Source organism: Micromys minutus (assembly GCF_963924665.1).
Source record: "Micromys minutus genome assembly, chromosome: 10".
NCBI classification, from domain to species: domain Eukaryota; kingdom Metazoa; phylum Chordata; class Mammalia; order Rodentia; family Muridae; genus Micromys; species Micromys minutus.
Genome location: NC_137979.1, coordinates 21,774,411 through 21,801,053, shown reverse-complemented (window position 1 = coordinate 21,801,053; position 26,643 = coordinate 21,774,411). Strand labels below are relative to the sequence as shown.

Sequence of the window (26,643 nt, the reverse complement as noted above, 5' to 3'; positions counted from 1 at the left end):
ATGGTAGAGCAGACTCCTAGTGGGTGATAGAGGGGGTGGAGACATGGTAGAGCAGACTCCTAGTGGGTGATGGAGGGGGTAAAGACATGGTAGAGCAGACTCCTAGTGGATGATGGAGGGGGGGTGGAGACATGGTAGAGCAGACTCCTAGTGGGTGATGGAGGGGGTGGAGACATGGTAGAGCAGACTCCTAGTGGGTGATGTTCCGTCTCTTTTCACAAGCCCAACGGTTCACCTGCTGGCAGAAGTTGTCATTCCAGTGGCCATCTGAGAGGATCTCAGCACAGTCTTCACTTCCACCCTCTTCATGGCCCTGCCAGTTATCTGGCTGAGTGAATGCCCAATTCCTAAGAAGGTAAGCCAAAGAAAGGCGTTTTCTCAAGGCCCAACCTCCCCACAACCCTGTCCCCCACCTCAAAAAAATCACAGCCCTGGAAGGGTTCAAGGGTTGAAGCTGTACGGGCTTTGAGATGGGGAGTGGGTCAGGAGGGAGAGGTTGGGGAAACTGGCCCTATAGGAGTGCATTGAGGTGAAAGGCCAGGCAGCTGTCCCTGGAACGAACTCACAGGGAGATGCGGGGTTAGGGGGGCACTTACTTGTAGTTGCTTCTATACTCCGTTCCATCCACCCATTTCCAGGAGCCATCCTTGTCGGTAAGACCTATCCAAATATGAAAAGAGCTCCTGTGCTTTGAAACAAATTCCTGGAAAAACAAGAGAGCAAATTGCTTCATCCCTTATCCATGTGAGCATCCGAGGGACAGCACTCTACCCTAGCCCAGCCCAGCCTGCTCCATGCTGAACCCCCCAGCTAACAACAGCAATGTCCTTGCTTTTTCCTCTACATGAGTGGTTGGGGTTAAGTGGACTTTTATTAGGCTAGACGTTGTACAAAGTGCTTTGTAGTGATTATCTCTCTTGAGCTTTAGTAGCTCTCCAATTTTGGTGCCATAGGAACTCTCTTTCCGAGGTAGTTATTAGGACCGAGAAAGCCGACCAGTATCTAGCTTATAACAATCAGCCTGGGCCCACTTTTCACTCCATTCCTAGCACTGTTGCTATGGCAACTCCATCTTCTCCCCATCTTCTGAACACAGCATCTTTGAGATCCTACCATTGCTGTCCCGAAGAGCCCAGAACCCATGAAGCACCTTGGTTTCAGTTGTCTCCCTGTTGGCCCCCCATTCTCTTGCTGTGATTTTGATGTCATTTCCTGAGGTTTACCAGGCTTCAGAGTTTCCATACTTGGGCCCACCACCCAGCACCTGGCTACATGGGGTCTGACAGTCTCCACTGGGAACAGAAAGATGCTTGGGTACAAGGAAACTGACAGAGACTTCTATCAAACATCCCTGTGCTTACAGATTGCTCCCTAGGACTAAAACCATCCCACGGGGCTTGCTCTTACATATGTGGTTGTTCCTGGGAATTTAGCCCCGTTATTTTTGTATGGCTGCAAGGGAATGTATGGTCACTGGGTTTTATAAAGGAAGCACACACTCTAACAGTCTCCTTTGATATCGTGTGAAGAAAATCTTTGGAATTCCTCTCTCACTCTCCAGAGACCATGGTTTCTTATCCAAGAGCAAAGTCTGTGAACAGCAGCACCTATAAAATCTAGAATTCTCCATGTAGGACAATGTGCTGCGTGTGAAGAAGCAGCTGTGAGGGCCAGTGAGGCTGCTCCACAGATTCTAAAGGATCAACAGGGATGGAGCGAAGGGACCTGGACATAGGATGTTCAAGTTGTCGCTACCTGGGGCTCTCTGTAGTCACTAATCCCATCACTGAAGAAACTGAAGAACTAAGACCAATGCACACAATCAAAATCTCAGTCCCTGAGCTCAAGGCCCAGAGGGAGAGTCACCAAACAGTGCTGGAGGACCAAAGAAAATAATCCAGATTATTCATCTGCCCTTCCCTGAGTGGATTCAAGAAGGAACTGTGCCTACTCGAAAGAGTGACAACAACTAAACCATCATGAAACTCGTGCCCCTCCCCCAAGGGTGGAAGCTGGGTGTGGATATCACAAGCAGCTGTGGCTGCTCAGTACTGACAGCTGAGCATACAAGCCACGTGTTCCAGAGACCTTTGATTGTTGTATTTGAGGACAACACACTCTAAGAAGACATGTGCCAGAGAGGATGTGGCAGCCCAGCTGGCTCCAATCCCCAAAGCACAGCATGAACCAGGAGGTGAAGGCCGGACCATCAGGAGTTCAAGGTCTCCTCTGGCTACATAGCAGGTTCGAGGCTAACCTGAGCCATGTGAGATCTCGTCTGGGGAGGAAGATGTTCTTCCCATCTTTCATATGGAGAGTTATATAAACTCTTAGGGTTTTTTTTTCTTTAATTTTAGAATTTTTATTAATTTTATTTTATGGGTGTGGGTTATTTCCTGCACATATATCTGTACACTGTGTGTGTGCCTGTTGCCCAAGGAGGTTGGAAGATGGTATCAAACCTCCTGGAACTATAGTTACAGATGTTGGGAGCCATCACATGGGTACTGGGAACTGAATCTCAGTCCTCTGAAAGAGCAGCAGTGGCTCTTAGTTCATTGACCCATCTCTCTGGCTTCACGCACTCTTAGTTTTTTAAGCCAATAAACCTCAGCCCACCATTTAGAGTTATACATGTCATCACTACAGTAATTAAAAACAAACTACCCATAGTCCACAGCACCATGGAAGAAAACCACAAAAAGCTCATCTCACAAGCAAATGTAAGAGATGGGGGATGGGGCTAGAGAGAAGGGCTTAGTAGTCAGGAACATTTGCTTCACAAGTGTCGGGACATAACAAGCCAGGCATTCCACAACAGATACCTGTAACCCCAATTCCAAGAGTGGCCAGAAATAAGATGACGTCTGAGACTTCCAGGCTTTCAGTCTAGCAAAAATGTGGCCTCCAGGGTCAGAAAAAGACCCTGCCTTCCGGGAAGAAGCAGAGCATGCTGGAAGAGGAACACCCAACACCCTCTCCAGCTTCTGTGAATATGGTAAGTGCATGCACACACAGCCCTGCACTCCCACACACACAACACACACTCCTAAATAAACACATGTAATTAGAAATCTTGAAAACTAAATACGAGAGCTACATCTACTTACTAAAATAATCTCAGGTATTCAGGAGGTTGAGGAAAGAGGATCGGCTGAGCCCAGGGGTTTGAGGCCAGGCTGGACACCAAAACAAGACCTCAGTTCCAAAGTAGGAAAAGAACAGAAGTCAGGGAATGGTAGGGGGAGCATTTGTGGTAGGGCAGAGCCAGAGGGAGAGGATGGTGAGAAATAGCTTCCTCATGATCCTCCTAAATGCTGAGAAATTTCGCTCTTGTTAGTTTTTTTCTTGGTCAAAACCACAGTGTCTAACACTCAATGAGAGAAACCCCTTAGCCTTGGTTTCCTGGTAGTGCAATCTTAAAGTGAGCCGGAGATTCTATCAGAACGCTCAAAAGTAAGAGGCAGGGGTTGTTGACATCTGTTACCCAAGGCAGAGAATCACTAATATAAAACACAGAGACCCAAAAATGGTTGGAACTGAATGACGAAGAGAGAGACGAAATAAACCCAAGGACCACACCCTGTCTGCCAGCCAGAGATGAGGTCACGTCGGAAAGTGGGCCCTTCAGAATGATGACAGCCCAGTCCACCGAGAAACTGGAGTCATGAACTTGTAAGCCAAATCTTAGGTTGAATTACCTAAAGTTGATGTTTCTACACGTCAAAACTAAATACTGGCAACTTCAATCTGATCAGTTAAGCAAAGTTTAAAACTATCATGAAAATTATTTGCACAGCCTGACAAACAGCAAACACTAAATATATTCTGACGTCTGCATCCAGTGGTTTAACTGCGCTAGCATTGTAAACAGCAGTAGTAAAAACACTGACCGAAGCAGCCAAGTGGGTCTCAGTCCTGACTCCATCATGACTTACTGGTTCTTCCCTGGTGCCCACCCAACGGGGTTTTAAGAACTAAAGACATGAACTCATGAACACGTCCAGATTGTGGTGAGGGCTGCCGTGAATGAGAAACTCTTCCATCCACAGATTAGTTTCCCACCATGAATACCGTGAGTCTTCAGATTACGATCTGGGGACAGTTAGCGGTGAAGGAAGACGCAAAACACATATGAGGACCCAAGGACCCACGGTGGGGGAGCACTTTAAGTCTTCGCATTCTGTTCCTTTTGCCACAGCCTACAGCCAATGCGGCAAGAAGGGACTCTCAGTTCCTGCACTGGAGTGACTCCCAAGCCCTAGCCTTGACGTCACCTTGGCTAGCATTCTATCTGGCTCGACATCACTTGGTCACGTGGCTCCCGGCTGGCTCGACATCACTTGGTCACGTGGCTCCCGGCTGGCTCGACATCACTTGGTCACGTGGCTTCATGCCTCTCCTGGCTCCCACCTCTTAGAACCAGTTTCTGTTCCACCATGAACCATCAGGACCCCCTACCACACTCTTCTTCTGTATTCTTCTTTAGGTTACAAATAAAAAATACATCCAGGGAGAAAACTGCCCCTTCCTCACTCAGCAGCCAACGGCCGATAGTCCTTCATACAAGGCTTTCATCCATACTGGGATTTTGGTTGGCTCGATCTTAAGCAGGTCTTGTGCATGCAACCACAACCACTGTGTGTTCGTGTGTGCAACAGCTCTGCCATGTCCAGAACCCCTCCCCCACCCAGTTTGATGCCAATGCCCCAATGGATGGCTCTATACCCATGTATGTACTGGTTCCACTAATCGGACTCATTGGTTTTAAAAATAAAGATGAAGAAGGAGGAGGAGGAGGAGAAGAAGAAACAAAATTTAAAGTAAATAATAATGGGTAAGTACAAAGACTTGATCAGGATACTTGATCAAGCCTAATTTCAGGCTTCCTCACCTGCTCCTCCCTGGAGTTGATGACCAGCAGATGGGCATTCTCCTGCCGGCAGTACTGGTCAGCCTCGGTCCAGCTGAGCCCTTCCCGAGAAAACCAGTAGCAGCTTCCCCCAAAGTCCACCCAGTTAACAGGACAGCACTCCGTGCCTGGGGGAGAGAAGGACAGAGGGAAGTAAGATCCAACCGGAGGAGACAGCCATGCTAGAACCCTCGACTTCCCTGTCCCTACCCTACCGTTGCTCTGGAAGAACACCAGCTGACAGGTTAGGGTCCGAAGATCCATTGGGAAGTGCTTCAGGTGAAAGAGCAAAGTGGAATGGTCTACGGGACAAACATAGACAGAGATGCTGCAGGCACAGAGCTCCCGCTAATGTCTGGGGCAATGCGCATGCGCATGGCACAGCGCACATCAGAGTGACCCAGAAAGGGTGCAGGAGGGAGGAATCTCTGACCTGCTTTTAGTTTCTGCTGATTTTCCTCCAGTCTGGCTACCCAGGAATTCAGTTTGTCATTTCTGCTGCCTCCTGGAAAAGAGGGATGCTAAATGGTTTCCGCATCAGTCTGACTCCCGAATGCTTCTCTGGCTATACACTCCTGGGTATCTGTAAGAGTCTGCTACGTTGTCCCATATGTGACTTATCCACTACCCAGACTCCCGCCGCACCCAAGTGAGGCCACTGTGCTGTTTAAATTCCTTCTCTGGATCTCCATGTTCTCAAGCCAAGCCCCGCTCAGTCCACACGGCATGCAGTGTGGCCTGGCCCCTCCATATTTCTGACCCCTCACCACTGCCCATCCATCACCACCTCCCGTCACACTAAAAGTATACACAGTCCTAAAATGGGACTAATTGCCACCATGTGTCACCTCCTGCCAGACTCATTGCCCAAGCTCCTTAGGTCAGAGCTTGTGTTGGCTCCTCTGGCTGAGGTGTTCCTCTGCCCAGGTTTTTATCCCCACAGCCTGTGAGCACCCTCCTGCTGCAGACCCAGCTCCATGCTGATCAAATCTGCACAAATAAGTAAGTGTCAGCTATCCCCGTCCAACTCACCGTGGGAATCCAGAGCCCTGAACTCCATCAGGATGGAGGTGGAGAAGTTGCTGAAGCTTTCTTTCAGGGTCCGAAACTCCTCTTGCAGCTGAATACCTTGCCAGGAGACATTTGGGACCAGATGGATGTAGAACTATGTCACAGTGTGTCCACATCACTGTCCACGTGACTGACCCTGTGTCACCCATCCCGTCTACCGTCACCTACCTCACTACCCCACCACTGATCTCCATCGGCACCCAGAACCGACTCCAGGATGCCTCCACCTCCCCTTCTCTCCTGCCCTCTGCCCCGACACTCCCCAGAGCACTTCTCTATCCTCGCCTCCATCCCTGCCAGGCCATGACCTCACTTTGGGATGAAATCACACAGATGACCACCAACAGGAGGATGTTGAAGGCCAGGGCGAGGAGATTGAGGTAGAACGTGGAGCAGAGACGCTGTGGAAAGGGCCTGAGAGAAGGCTGCCCTGTGAGAGAGAGTGGGGTTAGAAAGCAATTCCAGAGGAGTACAAGACACACAAGGGACAGGGGTACAGAAGTCTGAGGAGGCATGGACTGGGTAAAGGAGAAAATCAGGTGTGCGATGAGGAAATTAAATGGACTTTGATCCTACATACATACACACACTCTTACATACATACATACAATTACACACCATGCACCAACATGTTCATGGGCAAGCACTCACATGCACGTGACATGAGATGTGCCAACTGTGCACACAGGTGAGATCTTACACCTGGGAATACGGAAACACAGAGACGACCAGGATACAGAACTGGCCTTTTCTAAACACCCTACAAAAAGTGGTCTACATGGTTTTTCTTCCTGCCCGTTGAGTCAGAGACCCACAGATCACCTCTGTCCTTCCACAGCCCCTGTGCCTTCAGAATGAAGTGTTGACAGGCTAGGTCATGTACCCCCTTTAGTCAATACCCTTATATCCCTCCCACGAGCCCAATCCTGAACCAACCCATCCCTTCACAACTCCGGTGGGTTTCTCCAGTGCAGCTAACCCCACCATAAAGCATGCAACCAAGAGCCACCGTGCAGGCCCATCTTCTTTACTCATCTCCCCCCAAATGAAAAGCCTCCCCCCAACTCCCACCACCCTTGTTCCCATCCCCAGAAACCAATGTCACTGGCATGCTGTCCCCATGGCCTCCCCCATCTTCCCATAGTCACCTCTCCTGCCTGCTGACCCACCTGCCCCACACCCGTGTTTCCTCTTACCACTCTAACACAATTGCTCACATGCCCATACTCACACTGCTATTTGCTTCCCACACATCAACATCTTCACCTGCATGAGCTGGCTTGCCGCTCCTGGACCAGGCGGAGTAACTCATCTCCCAGCCCATCCACCTGCATGCAGACTCCTCTGCCTCAGCCTGTGACCCTAGCCTTCCTTGTCTCAGTACCACCATGCTTGAGCAACCCCGCATCATGGAAGTCAAATCTTCCTGAGGTCATTTCCTGCCACTGTCACCTTCCTCCATGGCGGCCATACTTAGGACCCCAACTTAACGTAGAGAGAGCATGCTTCTGAGTTCCCCTCATCCCCAAGCCCCCAAGCACAGCCTTCCCTGCCTCGAACCTCCCCTGATACCCTCCTGAAACCTGCCTTCCCCTCCGCTGTGATGGGACTGTGCCCTTCCGTATGATCCCAGGGCAGCAACATTGGGAGGGAGAACCTGAATGGAAAGTGGTTAGTTCTTGAGGACTCTGCCCTCCTGAATGGATTATTGACATCATCACAAAATAGCAGTCTTATTAAAAGCTTCCTCTTGGCTGTCCCCTTTACCCTCCCTGGGCTCTCCTGCTTCAGACTGATGCATGAAAAGGCCCTGCCAGACACAGCCCTCAGTCCTGGGCTTCCCAGACTCAAGAAATATGAGCCAATGCATTCCTGTTTGTTATAAGGTTACAAGTAAGACGCATTCTGTTTTAGCATCACAGGAAGGCATAGGATATACTCCAACTAGAAACACTTTCTGACCCATCTCCCCAGCTGGAAATCCCCAGCTAAACCCCTGACAGCTTCTGCTGGTACTGTGCATGCAAAAACCCCTCGTCCTGGTCCCCAACTCACCTGTCACCTATGACATCCTGACCCTGTCAGCTGAGCCACCAGTTAGGCCAGTATCATTCAGTCTTTTAGCGACTTCCATTTTTTTCATGTATAAGATAACAATGACAAAAAAGTAGCCTCCTGACTCAGTTGTTCTTGGAATTGATTAAAACAGAAAGTACTATGTAAGCAGGTTTGAAATGCTTTACTCAAGTCGAAACAGAAGCTGTCGTGTTTAACCTTATTTCAGAAAAACATGTATACACATACATATTCATACATATATACACACTCATACATGTATACATACACACATGCATACATATATATACACACATACACACATGTATACATAAACGTATACACACATACATACAAGCAAACACATATACACATTTGTGTATACATATATACATGCATATACGCACACATATATACATACATGCACACACACATATATGTATTATTAAACAACAGTTTTCAAGACACTGAACATCAGGCCATAAAGAGCATTAATCCCTGAAAGCCAGGAAAATGGATGAGTCCTCAAATTGTCCAGCTCACTACTCACTATCTAGAGAAACTCTTCAGACCACTGGGCAGAGAGGAGAACTTGGGACAGAGTCTAGCAGACTCCTCAAGTTGAGGAGGCAGCCGGAAAGCCTGAAACCAAGACAGTTAGGGTGCAAGGAGTCAGATAGGTCCTAAGCCACTTTTCTGCATCCCAGAAAACTAAATACACATCAGAATACAGAAGTACCCAGCACCCAGCACCCAGAACTCAGCAAGACAGAACTTACAGTGCTCAGCGTTCACTTGTAGGTCACAAAACAATAGAATAGAAAATTTTAATACAAACTAAGGAGATGGATAGACTGACAAAACAGACAGGGGTTCCAGTGATTCAACTCTTGCCTGTATGCACAAGGCCCTGGGTTCAAATCTCAGTATCAAAAATAAATAAGCAATAAATGAGTCTCCTCAAAATGAGATCCCAGAATCTTTTAACCAGGACTCCGAAGGTCACAGACGCTAGTACAGACGGTGCTGGCATGGGTGCTGTGACTGCACCACACGTGTGTACACACAAGAGGTGTGACACAGAGGTGGAAGTCTCAAGTTGCCTGGGCAGGGTAGAGCAACCTGCGCCCACAGCACTCCTGAGGCTAAAATAGGAAGGTTTCTTGAGAATTCAGGGCTAGCTCAGGCTATACGGTAAGTTTCAAGATGCCTGGGCTACAAAGTGAGAGGGGCCTTGTCTTAAAATAACAACAAAAGCAGTCCCAAGCTTCTTCTGAGATGAAACTACAGTGTCTGGAACACTGGCTAACAAGCTCCAGGGCAAGATCTCTCTTACCCTAAAACCTTTTCACAATCATCTGGGGACTGTGTTCAAAATGTGCAAGAAGAAGATTGAGGCAGGAAAAAAATGGGAATCACCCAGGGTCTCTCTGTGCACACCGTATCCCAGACCTGGGTTCTGCATTCCTCCTAGGCACATAGATGCACAAGCACACATGTAAATGCACATACACACACATACACACATGCACATACACACATGCACACACACATACACACATGCACATAAACACATGCACTTATACACATGCACATACACAAGCACACACACATACACACATGCACATACACATATGCACATACACACATGCACACACACACATACACACATGCACATACACACATGCACACACACACATACACACATGCACATACACACATGCAGTCTGGGGGAGACTCATCCCTAGCTCTCATGTGTTCCCTCACTTCTAAGCATACCCTTTTCTTGAGACCCTTCCCTCAGAGGTACCAGCAGCTCCCGTGTACAAGGTTGCTGCATTGACAAGTGTTATGTCAACTTGACACAAGCTAGAGTCATCAGAGGAGGAAGCCTCAACTGAGAAAATGCCTTCATAACATGTGGCTGAACACAAACTTGTCGGGCATTTTCTTACTAGATGATTGATGGGAAAGGGCCCCGCCCACTGTGGGTGGGGCCATCTCTGGGCTAGTGGTTCTGGGTTCTATAATAAAGCAGGCTGAGCCAGCCATGAGGAGCAAGCCAGTAAGCAGTTCTTCTCCATGGCCTCTGCCTGTATCAGCCCCTGCCTCCAGCTTCCTGCCCTGTGTGGGTTCCTGTCCTGGCTTCCTTCAATGATGAACTGCGAGGATGAAGTATTAGCCAAACGAGCCCTTTCCTCTCCACGCCACTTTGGTCATGGTGCTTTATCACAGCAGTAATAACCCCAAGTAGGACAGACTCAGGAGCACCCTGCTCACTGAGTGAGGGTGAGAGAGACCTCACACAGAGAGAGAAAGGAGTTGGCTGAGACAAGGATCCCAGAGAGGCCCCAGAAACACTTGCCTTTCCAATGTAGATTTTCTGTCCTAAGATTCTGCACATGAGGGCCCTGTTCCTCGTTGCCACTGAGCTGATGGTCATTTTCCTCAGAGTCCAGCTGCTGGATGTCTTGGAAGTCCTTCTCCATGATGGGCCTTAAGGGCTGGAGACAGATCTGGGACTGAAATGAGATTTTCTTAGAGCGGGAACTTGGGTTTGTGCTAAGACTCGAATTCCTGTGGTACTGAGAGGACCTGGGTAGCTCAAACCTGAGAAGCCGGAGAGTAGTTTGGGAAAAGACAAGAAATGCTTCCGGTTCCTTCCTTCCCAGGAGGGAGCTTTTCTGTTGCTGAAGCCACAGCCTTCCTCCCATACTCTCACGGACCAGACATGCTCTCATTCCCTCAGTCAGAGCCCCTAAACCATGTTCGCTTTTAGCTCTAGGCATCCCCAGTCCCATCTGCCTCCCACTGCCTCAGTTACCTGTTTGAGGTATAGGAAGAGCTGACCCTGGCTTCCGGAGGCAGCCTGAGCCCAAGGAGAAAGAAGGGTTAAACCTGGGAGAACGGGGCCAGTGGTGCTAGGTGACAGGGAGGGGCTGATCTAGGCAAGAGCCGGGTCCCTGTGTCGGAATATCTAAGTCCATCTAACCTGTCCCTTCCTGCCTCCGGGACTTTGGACAGTAAATAGAAATAGAAACACAGTTGGAATTCGGGCAGTGAGGAGTGGGGGTGGGGGACATGTTTCTGTTCTCACTACCAGAGAAGGGAGGCAGGAAGTCTCTTTGTACGTAAGGTCTCCTTGTATGTACACACACACACACACACACACACACACACACACCATCATCATCTTCATCATCATCTTGCCCACAATGTCAGAAGGGGAGCCGGGATGCAGGTGGGGAGGGGCCAGGATACAGTCTGCTGTTTCTTCTCTATCCCTGCCCTGTTTCACTTCCTGCCTCTTTATTTTCCAGAACTGTTGATTTCTCCAAATATCTCTGACCAGGAGAGGAGTGACCTACAGTTCAGTTCCCTGTTCTTGCCCAATCTGAGCCTGTGACCCTGGCACACAGCCACAGCTCTGAATGCGCTCAGCACCGCGTTCCCCAGCTCCAGCCTGACTCAATCACACACCTTTATACCGCCCCCAGATTCTCCTCACCCCCCTCACAGCTGTATGTTCTCTCTCAAAACCAACAAAGGAAGGAAGGAGAGATCCCGCTTAGGACCAAGCGCTCCAAACCTGTCCCTATCTCCACATTTCTCAGCTTCCGGTCTCTACTCCCACTCTACGGTGGGGAAGTTTTCAAAACATGGAAGTCGTGACCCCAGACCACACTAAGTCCAGGGACACAAACGTCTCTCCTCATGCCTTCGAGTGCTACACGGGATCTACAAAGGCTGGGCAGGTGACTCGGTGCGTAAAGGGCTCGCTCACAAGCATGAGGGCGTGAGTTCATAACCCCAGCTCCCGTATAAGAAGCCAGGCACAGCAGCACACATTTATGTTGCCAGCATGCCAGGGAAGGGACAGAGAAGGGCAGATCCGTGGGACCAGTGTAGCCAAACAACACACCCTGGGTTCAGAGAGACTCTGCCTCAAATAAAATAAAATAAAATAAAATAAAATAAAATAAAATAAAATAAAGTAAGGTAAAGAGTAATAGAGAAAAATACTAAAAATCAACCTCCTGCCTCCACACGTACTGGCACAGGTGCGTATACCCCACACACACATGTGTCCATGCGTTCACACACAGGCATGCATGCACACACACAATCTATATTAATAAAGTTTTCTCGAGCTAGAGTTATGGCTCAGTGATCAAAAGTACTGACTGCTCTTCCAGAGGTCCTAAGTTCAAATCCCAGCAACCACATGGTGGCTCACAACCATCTGTAATGAGATCTGATGCCCTCTTCTGGTGTGTCTGAAGACAGCTACAGTGCATTTATATATAATAAATAAATAAATATTTTAAAAACGAATGAGGTTTTCTCATTTAGTCCTCCCAACACAGCACCCTAAGAGCTCAGTACATTTGCCTCTGGAAGAAAAGAGATTAAGGTGACTTGGTACAGTCACCTTAATATATAGTTTGGATTCGAAATGTTCCCCCAAAAGTTACGTGTCAAAGGCTTGGTCTCCAGATTACACCACTATAAGAATAAGAGAAAATCATAAGAACGGGGCCTGCTGGGGCATGGGAGAGCATGTTTCACTTTGGGAAGGAATGCCTTCACCAGCAGACTGTGAAATTCCAGCTCTTTCCCCTCTCACTTCAGTCAGGAGCTAAGTAGCCTTGCCAGATGCACATCCTCTGTCGGGATGTACTGCCTCACCATGGGTCCAAATCAGTAGAGCAAATTTATCATCGATCAAACCTCTAAAACCAGAACCAAAATAAGCCAGTTGATTTTCATCAAATACTGTGATACCGGACCCAGTTCTGACTTCAATCCGAAAGCTGGTACCCTGGACTTGAGAGTTGGAGGAAGCAAGTCATTTTAGTCAAAGGCTGGTATCCAGGACGATGGGAAGACAATGGCCTATAAAAGCCATCTTAGAGAATGCAGCTCCATCACGTGGCTTTTACGGACAGGAAAGATTTACGCAATAGGCAGAATACACTCTGAGTCACACATCCAGATCCCAGAGCATCCTAATCACTATGGGGGATGTTTTCCTATTTCTTCTGCCAGAATATCTTTATGATAACAATCATCTTTCATCTCCTAGACCTGCTCCTCTAATGCCTTAGAAGGCTAGATAAATGGCTCAGTGGTTCCCCAGGACTAGCTTGTCTTCCTAGAGAACCCGGGTTCAGTTCCCCAGCAGTCACATGGTGATTCACAACTGTCTGTAGCTCCAAAGTCCAGGGCCTCTGACAAGCTTTTCTGGCCTCCCAGGGGACTGCACATACATGGTGCACAGACATACACGCAGGCAAACACCTACACATAAACCGTCTTTAAAAACCACACTGTAGGGGCTGGAGAGATGGCTTAGCAGTTAAGAAAACTGAATGTGCTTCCAGAGGTCCTGAGTTCAATTCCCAGCAACCACATGGTGGCTCACAACCATCTATAATGAGATCTGGTGCCCTCTTCTAGTGTGTCTGAAGACAACTACAGTGAACTCATATACAAGAAATTTTTTAAATTATAAAAAAAATGCTAGTTTTTGCAAATTAAATGAAACTTATACTTCTTCTTTTGGTGAATGAACAGAAGTCAGCTATGTGTTTGGTGACAGTTGGTGTACATCCTGCTGCTCCGTGGGGACACCAGATGACCTGGATTCTGTACCAAAAAGCCACTGCAGACTACGTTTTACAGCTCATGTCCTTGAGACAGAAAGCTGGGAGAGCAGCAGCAGGTGGCTTTTACTGAAGGAATTGTAACCCACTAGATAGCTGCACTCAGAGACCCTCATGGGCTATGGGGGCTGATCATATCTTGCTATAATGTGGAACCTACAAATTAGTGATCTTCTCCCCCACCCTCAATATTTTATTTTTTTATTTTTATTTTTCAAGACAGGGTTTCTAAAGGCAAAAAAAGGAAAATGCAAACTTTTGCTTTCTTCTCCCAGTTAGATCTACAGTTTAAAGAGTCAGCCACTTTCTCTGACAAAATCCACCTCGGTCCCCGCACTGTATAAGGACAGAGCTTCCTTTGTCTGGATGAGCATGCTGAGCTGACTTCATGTGTATGAGGGGCTTAAAGCAGCCCAACAGACAGAACAGAATTATTATCCCTTCTCGGCCCTTTGGCTAAGATCAAGTGTAGACCAGCAATTATCTGGGCTTAGAGAGCAAGAATAGAAAGTTGCTTAGTGGGTTTAGAGCTTCACTTTTGTTGCATGAAAACATTCTACGGATTGATGGTTGGTGGCTGATATCAATAAGCTCAGCACACTTTAAAAATGACGCAGATCCAAGCATCCCACACCACTGAACCCAACATCAGGAGACTGACACAGTAGGGTCACTGTGAGAGCTAATGTAACCAGAGCTACATAGCAAAACCCTGTCTTGAAAACAAAGGTAGTGGCAAATTTAATGTTTTATTTATATATAAATATGATTATAGATAGATAAATAGATAGATAGATAGACAGATAGATAGATAGACAAAATTTGATAGAAATGTTCTCTACACAGCCTTGGCTGGCCTAGAACTTACTACATAGACCAGGTGGCCTCTGCCTCCAGTGCTGCGGTTAAAGGTGTGCACACTACTGTCAGCATTAATGTTATGTGTATTTTATCACAATAAAAGGTGGTGATAAAGAAAGAAAAAAAAAGTAATGTGAACTGCTGGGGCTGGAGAGATGGCTCAGTGGTTAAGAGCACTGTCTGCTCTTCTAGAGGTCTGGAGTTCAATTTTCAGCAACCACATGGTGGCTCACAACCATCTGTGGTGGGATCTGATGCCCTCTTCTGGCCTGCAGGAGTACATGCACTCACATACATAAAGCACATAAACACATATATCTTTAAAAAGAAAAGAAATGTGAACTGCTACATTTTGTCAAACTTAAGATGCCATCAATTCTAAGACACACTATTTATTACCTGCCACTCTGGTAAAACATCGAAAAGGTTTGTTTTTGTTTTGTTTTGAGGTTTTAGTTTTATAGATGAGTATCTGCATGCGAACTTATGTACAGGAGTATGGGTACCTTTGGAGGCCAGAACAGTGCATCTGATCCTCCTGGAGCTGGAGTTATGGTGGTTGTGAGCTGCACCAGTGCTAGGAAGTGAACTCATGTCCTCTGTAAGAGCAGTGTGTGCTCTCAACTGCTGAGCCCCCTCTCCAGCCCTTATTTCTTACCCTTAAAATTTCCATCACATGCTTACTCAAAAAGCTTGCCAGATTTATTTAAACTGGCAAATTTATTTAAATTTATATTTGTTTAATATAAATTTAAATTTATATTAAATTTCTGCTAGATTATTCATGTGATAATTAATTAAAGTATCCTCACATATAAAATCAAATCCTGGCCTGGGGGCACACACTAGGAAGGAAGAGGCAGGAGAATGACAATTGCCCGTGGGTTCAAAGCCACCCTAGTCTACACAGTGAGAGTTCCAAGTCAGTCAGGACCACGTAGTAAAATAGTAAGACCTTTCCAAATTTTTAAATAAATAATAATAATCATTATGGTAATATAAAAGGAATATAAGGGAAAGAAATTGGTTAATAACAATCTTAAATTTTGTTTCTCTTCATGCTGGTAAAACCAGATGTCCACATTAAAAAAATAATGAAATTAGTTATGCATCAATCAAGTTGCATAAAACAGGTCCTCCCCTAGATGAGGACATACAGTCAATGGTGTGGAGAGAAGGAGAGTTGTTCTCAGACAGAAGGCCCTTGGTTGGTTGCCTGAGTGTAAGTGGTCAGTCCAGGTACATGCAGGAAACAATAGTGGGGCTCAGAAGAACACACACACACACACTCACACACACACACACACACTCACACACACACACACACACACACACACACACACACAAAGAAATTTTTTCTTTTTAAAGCCACATCTACTGAGCCTTTTTAGCCTCTGAGTGGCCAAGGGCCATTCTTCTGCGAAGTCCTCTCTGCCTTTCAGAAAACAGCAGGAGCCAACCATTAACCTGTCTAGGATTTTCAAGCTGTGGACAATCTGCAAGCTTTATTTTACAAGCAGATAGCAATGGGAAGTTTTCAGCCAGGACTTTCAGAACTCATGCTTTCCACTGCTGAGCCCCAAAAGGCTACCATTGTGGTTTGAATATGCTTAGTCCATGGAATGGGACTATTAGGAGGTGTGGTCTTGTTGGAGGAGGTGTGGCCTTGTTGAAGGAGGTGTGGCCTTGTTGGAGGAGGTGTGGCCTTGTTGAAGGAGGTGTGGCCTTGTTGAAGGAGGTGTGTCATTGTGGACAAGGGTCTGACACTGTTGGCCTACCTGAGCACCAGCACTTGTGCACATACTGACACACATATACATAATTTTAAGATGTACTTTTAAGATGTACTGTCTGTCTGTCTATCTGTCTGTCTATCTGTCTGTCTATCTGTCTATCTATCTATCTATCTATCTATCTATTTATCTATCTATAACCATATTTTTAAAAGTAACTTAAGGGGGGAAGGATTTATGCTGTCTGCAGGCATACATCATGGCTGAAAAGGCATGGCAGTGGGCAGTAGACAGGGGGCAGTGGGCAGTGGGCAGTAGACAGGGGACAGTGGGCAGTGGGCAGTAGACATGGGGCAGGGGGCAGGGGGCAGGGGGCAGTGGACGATGGACAGTGTGAGATTCTCACATCTCAGCAGCTATAGAGGAAGCAGGAACTGAGTCAGAACTAGAAAAAATTAAAACCCATGAGCCCCATCCCTGAAGGCCTTTGTCCTCTGTGTCCAAAAGATTCCATGACCTTCCTAAACAAGACCTCCAGCTGGGTACCAAGTGTTCAAATATATGAACACTCCACATCCAAACAGTAGCATTCCCCCATCAGATTACCAGAGTAACAAGTCAATCAGACACAGAATACATGTCTAGTAACCTTAGATCCTTCAAAGACTGAAAAGCTAAATGAGAAAAGATTTTCTATCCCACACCAAGGCAAGAGGTTTGTCTTAGATACATGTCTACTATTGTGACAAAGCACCATGACCAAGGCAATGTATAAGAGGAAGGGTTTATTTGAGGCTAATAGTTTCAGAGAAATGAGGGTTCATCACCGTTGTGTCACGGGCATAGCAACAGGAAGTATGGCAGCAGGTCAGCAAGCATGGTGCTGGAGCAGCCACTGAGAGATTACATCCTAATCCACTAACACAATCTTCAGACACTCCAGAAGAGGGCACCGGATCCCATGACAGATGGTTGTGAGCGGCCATGTGGTTGCTGGGATTTGAACTCAGGTCCTCTGGAAGAACAGTCAGTGCTCTTAACCTCTGAGCCATCTCTCCAGCCCACACCCCTGTGAAGTATGATGCCTGAAAGAACAAAGCCATTGTTTGCATTGTCTTTATGTTTTTCTGCCGATGTAAATTGTGTGATCTTGTGCTTCATGAAGAACTTGAGTCACTACTCCATCTCCATGCCCAGAACCATACTCAAAAGGAAAGGTGGGAGAAAGAAAGAGGTAAAAAAAGAGAAAAAAAGAGGGAGGCTAGAGAGATGGCTCCTGGTTAAGCTCTTCAGGAGAATATGTATGCAACTCCCAGCATTCATATCCTGGCTCACAACCATCTGTAACTCCAGTTCCAGGGGAGCCAACTTCCTCTTCTGGACTTCACAGGACCAGGCATGCACGTGGTGCATAGACATTCATGTAGTAAAAATATCCACACATATAAAATAAATAATGATAGTATCTTTTAAACGGAAAGTAGGGGCAAACTATATTTTAAAAATGACTCTCCTTTGGAAACCATGAGGCCTTGGAGTTAAACAACTAAAAGTAAACTTTGGACCTGGGAAAAGTTACTCAAATGCCTGAATGCTTTGTTTCACGAAGACCTGCCTCTTTCTGTCTCATGGGAATTAATATGGGTTGATGTAAGGAAAGAGTCTAAGGCTGAGTCTAACTCAAAGTCCAGGTCGTAGTATGCACTCAGTAAAACCCGTTCATCTATCTCCCCACCTTCCCCAGCTGCTGCAGAGGAAAGCCCCACCCCACCCCACCCCAGCTGCTTGATCCACATTACTGCTCTGGAAATGGCAGGAATCAGAACCACTCCACACCAGGCCTAAGAGGCCCCGAGGCAGGGCTGAGCCTCCAGCAGCGCATCCTGGGAGATGAGAGCAGAAATGTAAGCTTCTCTTGGGGGATTTGGAGGAATTTGAGGAACCTCAAGAGCAGGAAGTGAAAGGAGATGTGGGCTAGAAAGGATTCTGGTCTCTTCGAGATAGTGCCACACCCACTTCTAAGTCCTAGGAATGAGGAACTCAGAAAAGCCAGCAGGAAAGGATGAGCAAGCGGGAAGCCATTGGGGCCGTCCCAGAACCACTGCACCAGTACCTCCATCGACCATAGCTAGTCCCTGCCTACTTCCAACCTAATGCAACAGTTCCTAGGCCAGTTCCAACAAGGGCAAGGGCTGGGGCACTAAAGACAAAGAGACCTCAAATCATGAGGGGATTTTCAAGTTCTCTCTGCTACCTTTGTTCCCTCCTCCTCCTCTTCCTTTTGGCTTTTTGAGACAGGGTTTCTCTGTGTAACACTAGGCTACTTAACCTTGCCTAGTTGCCAAGTTCCAGGCCAGGGAGAGACCCAGAAGAAACGTGGACAGTGCTGAAGTGATTCAGGAGCAGGACCACACCTCAAAAAAAGGTTGTGGTTGGTCTCTGTCTCTGTCTCTCTGTCTGTCTCTGTCTCTGTCTGTCTGTCTGTCTGTCTCTCTCTCTCTCTCAAACCCACACCTAGGTCCTTGACCTTCTGAGGCCAGCAACTGCGTTTTGTTTTCAGACAAACATTTCATCGTGCCAGGATTTGGTGGCATACATCTGTCATTCCCACCCACCAGTAAACCCAAGCAGAAGAACCAAGAGTTCAGTTCAGGCCAGAGTGGACCACATAACAGGAACATAATTCAAGAAGAAGAAAAGGCAGAAAGGAAAAGAAAAACATGGCTTTTTGAGCATCAGTGCATATGAACTGGGCTGAGGAGGAGGCATGGAGGAAGCCTCTCGTGGATTTAGATTAACATGTTGCTTACCCTGCAAGCCTAATGACCAGAGTTCAAATCCCTATTACCCAAGTAAGAAGACAGGTAGCTGCAACCCCAGCAGGTGGTTGCCAAGAGCTTTATGGCAAGCCTGGCCAAACACCCTGCTTTAGCCTCCACAGAGGCACACAGGCTTACCTACATACTCAGGTACTCTTGAGCAAGGTGTGTGTGTCTCTGTGTGTGTGTCTGTGTGTGTGCAAGGGGTGTATGTGCATGTGTGTGCATGTTTGTATGCTTGTGCATGTGCATGTGTGTGTGTGTGTGTGTGTGTGTGTGTAAGGATTCTTCTCCTCTATTACAGCCCCACTGTCCATCTTGGGTCCATGGGATGCAGGCAAATTGGTCTCATGCCATTTTATGCTATGGGAGGACAGAGGCGGGGAGAGGGAATGAAAGGTTTTGACATGATGAAATGTGGCTTCTCTGTGCCCTTCTGAAGGGAGGGCCATCATAGGTGTGTGGTTATTGATTGTGAAGACCTGCTTGAATATTTCATGCATACTGTTTAATACAATTAAACATTGCTGTCATCGTCTTCATTATCTTCATCGTCATCATCAGCATCATCATCATCAGGGGTGCTGGCACTAAATCTAAACTTCTTTGAAGTTGGCTCTAATCACAGTTCATAACTGAAACGTCATAGATAACACCTCAGAGGAGGACTAGATGATCCCAGAACAATACTTAACTTTCTGTTTCTCATCAGGAGTGTGCCTGCAACAACCTGAGAGTGAAAATCAGACTGGACAGAGGCACATTAGCCTATTACCACAGCCGTGCCCTGAACAAGGCTTGACAAATCCCAGCCAATAAAATGTGAACTACCGGGCTGGAGAGATGGCTCAGCCATCTGTAAAGCTCACTTGCTGCTCTTTCAGAGGACCTGGGATCAGCCATGGTTGTTGTCTCAAGATGTCAACTCTCAGCTAATATTGCCTTGGTATCTTATCACGGCAATAGAAAATTATGACCCTTGTATTCAGAAGAGATGGCTAAGATCTTCTAACGGTGTGGGCCTTTCCGATGTTCAGCCAGCTGTTTGTCCGACCATTGAGTTTTCCCGGTTTTTATCAACACCGTGTCTCCAGGATGAGAGATGTAGAGCAGACCTGGAGAGAGCAAAGCGGTTAGTGTGGGGCTGAGTTGCTGTCTGTGCTGCCAAGCTCTGGCTCAGCTTTCAACGGCAATAGGAGGGGCACTGCATCAGCCGGTATCCTTGGTACCGTGATGAAATATCCAACCAAAGCAGCTGAGGGGTCAGAGCTTGAGATTACCGCCCGTTGCAATGGGAAAGTCAGCAGTGTGAACGTGAAGCCAGCTGTTCACATGACACCCAAACCAGAAAGCACAGAACAGTGAATGAATTCATGAACTCACCAGAGACCGGTGAGATGGTTCCACCCACATTTCACATAGGTCTTCCTACCTCAGTTAACTTAATTTAGATAATCTCTGACACGCCCAGCGATCCCCCACCATGGTGACTTTGACCACCATCAAGTCAAAGGTCAAGGTTGTGAGGGACACTTACTGTGGAGGCTACATACAGTCTCCCAACGGTCATTTCAAAGTAACAAACTATTCCAGCTTGCCACTGGAATTGAGAAAGGCATCGAAAGTAACACTGTATCTCACTTCAAAGAGCTCTTGACAAAGTTTATCCAGAGGCTTTGTTATTTTGTTTCTCCTGTATGAAAGATTGAGTGGCGGTTGTTCTCAACCTGTGGGTCTCGACCCCTTTGGGGTTTGAATGACCCTTCTGTGGAGGTCAGAAAACACAGACATTTTACACCGTGATTCACAACAGTAGCAAAATTACAGTTATAGCTAAGCAATGAAAATAATTTTGTGGCTGGAGGTATCCAAACATGAGGAACTGTATTAAAGGGTCACAGCATTAGGAAGATTGAGAACCACTGACCGAGGTAGGCCTTGTGCATGCTAGTTAACGCTCACCCACTGAGCTATAGTCCCTGACCTCCATAGCCTTGGTGGGTTGCAGAGAATGAGATGGTATATATGCACACACCCATGGTCACACAAACGCAGAAGCCAGAAGAGGATGGTCCTATGTTGGCCACGTAGACTGCATGTTCATAAAGTCTCACAACCTCTCAAGATAATGCCACCACCTGGCGACATTTCACTTTCATACCAGATCATATATGAGGCAGCTGATTGTCACAAGGCACATTCCAGGAAGCTGAGAGAGCAACTAGATCAGAAAAGAAACTGCGCTGTAACTTACCCTAAGACTCATCCCCAACGAAGACCTACTTCTTCCAAATAGTCCCCAGATCCCAAACGTTCCTCTACCTTTCAAAACAGCATCAGTGGCTGAGAATCAAGTGTCTATGGGGACATTTCCCATCCAAATCATCATAAATATCTAAGTCCCCCCGCAGGCTGCTTCTGCCAGCACCTTATTTGGCAGGTCTGTCCATTATGATTTCCTTCAGCCCTGTGAAAGCCAGTCTCCCATTCCCCATCAGTGTATAATAGCTAGCTGTTCAACAGGTAAAGCAATAGCCAGGGTCTCCTTTTCCAATGCAGTTTAGATAGGTTAATTTCCTACAGTTAGTGACCTTCTTTCTTTCCAAACAGTTCCATGTATAGCACTAGGAAAAGTCACAAAACATTCATGCACTGTCGTAAAGACATATTTGAAGCCAGTATCGATGTTTGCTTGTCTGCCTTAGGGCTATAAGCCCCTAGAGAGAGCAATAATCTCGGCCTTTTGTGCAGAGTTGCTAGGCAAGAGGGTAAGGACATCTGTTGCTTTATTGGGCATTACCCTAGCAAGGCTACTTCAGCAGCAGCATCCTTGCCTGTGGCTGCTCAGTGAACAGCTCAATCCTGAGCTGTCAGAAGTTGATCTGGCAAAGCAGTTGGCTATGAGAGGCAGCAGCAAGAATTTCTAAGTAGTGGCGTTCCCAATCAGACACAGGGTCTGTTACTGGGAACAGAATGTTTTATTTTAGGACTAAGGCAGTTTGCAAAACAGTGCTTGATTGTCCAGCAAAGTGGCCTGTTATTTATCCACTAGTCCCACCATCATCCAATGAACATCAGAATAAACTGTTCAAAAGTCCTGCAACTCTCATAAAAATAAAACAAGTGACTACAACAGCTCAAAGACAGAGTAGCCCTCCTTCAGACGCATGTCAGCGGTATTAAGAAATAAGCACTCGACAGCCACATCATGAGGATCTGTAAACCCATAGCTTGATTTTCAAGGACAATTGGAAGAACTTTCAAAGGCAACTTAAGCCCAAGGCAGGTACATTTCTTAACAATGTCACTTGTTCATTGGCCCTCTGGTGCCCAAAATAAGGACCTGATAGACTCAAATGTGTTATCGCTCATACACGGAAGTGTGTGTGTGTGTGTGTGTGTGTGTGTGTGTGTGTATTTGTGTTCATGTGTGTCACTAGTTTGGAGTCAGAGGAGTCAGAGAAGATTTTTTCTCCCCAATCTAGTCTATGACTGGGAGGAAGAGGCTAGACTTGTTCTTTGACTCATGTCAACTGCTTTATTCAGAAATATTTCCAACTGGTAATGGTGGAACTTGATGACAGCACTTGTGGGCTTGAGACAGAAAATTGTTTCAAGTTCAAGGTCAGCCTGAGTTTCAAGCCATCTTAAGTTACGGAGTTAAAACTATATCTAGAAACCAAAATGCCAGGTTATGGTGATAGACAGCTTTAATCCCAGCAGAGGGAGGTAGATCTCTAAGTTTGAAGCTAGCCTGGTTTACAGAGCAAGTTCTAGGACAACCAGGACTACACAGAGAAACCCTGTCTCAAAGGGGAAAAAATGACAGAAGAACTTAAGGAGGGAGGGGTTTTTTGGCTCATAGTTTGAAAGCAGAGTCCACTGTGATGGGGAGTTGTTATAAATAAAATGCACATCAGAATGGCAGATTCGGTGGAAAAAGTCACACAAAGCTTCCTGATCACTAGAGGTGAGGACATGACCAGGCCTTAAAGTGGAGAAAGATATCAGGAGAGACACAGCATAGCCAACTTGATGAGACCTTGGAGAGACAAAGAAAGACAGACAAGAGACAGAGACAAAGAGACAGAGAAATAGAGACAAGAGACACAGAGAGAGAAGAGAAAGACAGAGAGCCTTTTCTTTAAATCCTGAGAGCTGCCAAGTATAGCATGAGGAAAGTCTCAAAAGGAGAGATGGGTCTCCAGCTCCCACGAAACAGGAACTCTCCCACCTTTATGGGTTTGCAGGGGCTGCTAAGAAGTTCCACTTGGTGTGCTTCAGTCTAGCCTGGTCTATGTGGGACGGGGCATGGGGCTGGCAAACTTGCGCTGCTATTGGAAGGAGAAAGTCTACAAGGCCACAGTAGAGAGTCCTACCAACTCCATGTCCCAAAGGGACAAGCTTGGGGGGTGGTTCTGATTTCTGAGGGGGGGTCCATGGAAGGAAGCTAGTAGCCAGGCTCTAGAGCAACTGGCTGCATCCAGTCAAGAAGCAAACAGCCCATGGAGTGGTGGCACCCATACCGAAGGCAGTTTCTTCCCCTCAGTTAACTGAGTCTAAGAAGTCCTTTACAGACACACCTCAAGGTTTGACTCAGATTCTACGTCAACAGTCGGTGTTAACCACCGGACCTTGTTTGAAAACAACCTACCTCTAAGCTTACAGGGTGACATGAAAATGTTTTGGTGCACTTATTTTTTTTTTTTTTGTTGGTTTTTTAAAAAGATTTATTTCATTTTTAGTTATGTGAATGTTTGTGGGTATATGCATGTAAAATTCACGTGCACTTAGAGGTCAGGCACTTAGAGGCACTATTGACGCCCTTGGAGCTGGGGTTACAGCTGTGAGCTCCCCAGTATGGGCGCTCAGAACAAAACTCAGGTCCTCTGCAAGAGCAGTATGCAGTCTTTACTGTTGAACTCTCTCTCTCTGGGCTCGGAGTACACATCTCTATACAAAGAAATCATCTTCTAGGGATGGGAATAGAGCTCCATGGTAAAGCCCTTGCCTACTGTGTATATGCATGCCTATTTTATGTGCACAATGTTTTGCTTACAAGTACAGCTGTGTACTACATGTGTGCCTAGAACCCAAGGCAGCTAGAAGAGGGTTTTGGATCCCTAGAAATAAAGTTACAGATGAATGTGAGCCACCATGTGGTTGATGGGTCCTCTGGAAGAGCTCTTAACCACTGAGCCATCTCTCCAGCCATAGTTTATAACCATGTTTTAAATATATTTTTTCCAATACAGGGATTCTGTGTGAAACCTTGGCTGTCCTGAAACTCACTCTGTAGACCAGGTTGGCCCCAAGCCTAGAGATCCACCTGCCTCTGCCTCCTGAGTGCTGAGATTAAAGGCACACGCCACCAAACAGAGCTAAATATATTTTTTTAATTGAAATAAAATCATATTACTTTCGTTCCTGCCTCCAACACCTTCCTCTAACCGTTCCATGTGCCTCCCCAACTCTGAAGTTGATAACCTGCTTTTCTTTATTAGTGTTATAAATGTGTATTCACAAATGTATATGGATACAACCTGCTGAATTCATTTGTGATGGTGGTGTATATATGGATCAAGGTTGATCACTCTGAACTGGACAAACAGTAAGAGGCTCCTCCCTAAGAGAGACTAATTCTCTCTCTCCAGCACCCGTTAGTCTCCTGTAGTTTGTCTAGGGGTAGGACCCCATGAAAATTTCCCCCTTCCATGTTAACATGCCCATTGAGATCATCGTTTGCTCTGGCCTTGCTTATGCAGCTACGCCTACGAAAGACTGTTTCACTTCCTGCATTCTGGGTCTTACAACCCTTCGCCCCTTTTCCACAACGCTCCCTGAGCTGTGGGTGCAGGAGCTGTGATGTAGATGTATTCTGAGGGCTGGGTCTCCTCCAATCTATTGGTCTCTGCATTGGTGTCCGGAGTGGTCCTCTGTGGTGGTCTGCGTTTGCTGTAAAGAGAGGCATCTTTGACAAGGATAATAGCTGCAGGATAAGATTTAGGATGATGTAAGGAGTTAATGCTAGTCTAGCAAAGTGGTATGAAGTGGAAACTTAGGATTTCTTTGGAAAGTCAGTTGTGTCGGATGGTGTTTGGCTGGGGCAGACATGTGAAGGAGCATTTCGCAGAAGCAGACGCAGGGGAAAGGATGTTTTTGCTAAAGCAGGCACGTGAAAGGACATGTGATAAAGGAGTCTTCACTAAAGACACAACATATGTTGGTTCACTTTACACCGGTGTTGAGCTGCATTTGTCATGGCTCCATTGAGAGAAACCCCACCAAAGAAGCTTCTGGTGGTGTGCTGGCAGCTTCTTGCCACTCCCCTGCCCCAGACCCAGCCGATCAGCAGAGTGATGTCAGCCAATACAGACTCACATGGGGTTTTGTTAAGACAGACTCACATGCTGAGGCAAGACCCTGGGAGGGCACGTGATGTCTGGAGGGAGTGTAAAAAGGACCCAATGGAGAGTGATGGGGCTTGCAGAGCTAGCTTCTTGCTGGTCTTCATTCACTTCCTTGAGAGAAGCCCAGCAAAGAATTCCTCTTGGTTGGTGTCCCTGCTGACTCATGCTGATTCGTCTGGCTAGATCTGCTTAGTCATGCCACCACTGCTGATCTGTGTTTGTTCTCCCAACACTACTGAACTGAACTGATGGTGTATCCGTGAAGTGTTTTCGAGTAGAACAAGCTGCCGATGCTGACCTGTGAACTGATCTGCTGGTTTTCTAAACAGGTCCACTTCCCCCATGGGTGGTGAGCTAGAAGGGAGCATAAAGTGTTTAAGAACCCATATTAAAAATAGAAATGACACTGAAAAATGAAATAACACTGGTAGTAATACATTCTCTTCTCAGCTCTGTGACCTTGCTAGCCCCGGGAAGGTTTCCAGTATGAGGCATGGTTTCCCTCTGTTTCGTGGGTGACAACCTCCACCTACATGCAAAGGACACTTTATACATACCTCACTGTGCACCAACTGTTGTGGGTCCTGAGTTTTGCAGCTGAGTAATGCTATGAATTTGGTCTAATGCTTGTATCATGTTTATTGGGTCCCCAAAATTACAGGGGACTCTGCACATCTGCAGGTAAGATGCTGAGGACCCTGCCCCCAATTGGTTTTGATTGGTAAATAAAGTTGCTGGTGGCCACTGGCTGGACAGAGAGACAGAGGCGGAACTTTTAGGATTCCTGGGCAAGGGGCCTAGAGAGGAGGAAGGAGAGAGCCACCATGATGGGGAGTAAGGACCAGGCCTGAGAGGTGTGGAAGGAGAAAGCACACCCATCATGTATGAATCGGGGATTGTGACCCAGGAGGGCTGCAGGTCTGGGTCTGGGGAAGCCAACATGGAATATGGGTTTTAGCAAGTGATGAGTCGGGAATATCAGAGGGGAGAGTGTGTTAGCCACATGGAGGTTAGGAAATGTGTGTGTGTGTGTGTGTGTGTGTGTGTGTTTGCATACACACACGTTCATCTTTCATTCTAGAACGAACATTGGGGCAGGTAGCAAGGAATCCGCAC

The 26,643-nt window shown here is 46.8% G+C and overlaps 1 protein-coding gene across 1 annotated transcript; it reads right to left on the bottom strand.

The window, feature by feature from the left end:
• Positions 1–190: 190 nt before the first annotated feature.
• LOC308426695 (asialoglycoprotein receptor 2) lies at positions 191–10,527 on the bottom strand (the record flags this gene model as incomplete). Its single annotated transcript, XM_080924585.1, has 8 exons — positions 191–347; positions 597–703; positions 4,895–5,040; positions 5,128–5,214; positions 5,346–5,417; positions 5,945–6,040; positions 6,297–6,413; positions 10,404–10,527. 8 exons carry the CDS (start codon positions 10,525–10,527, stop codon positions 191–193), a joined length of 906 nt encoding a protein of 301 aa, XP_080780711.1.
• Positions 10,528–26,643: the final 16,116 nt, after the last annotated feature.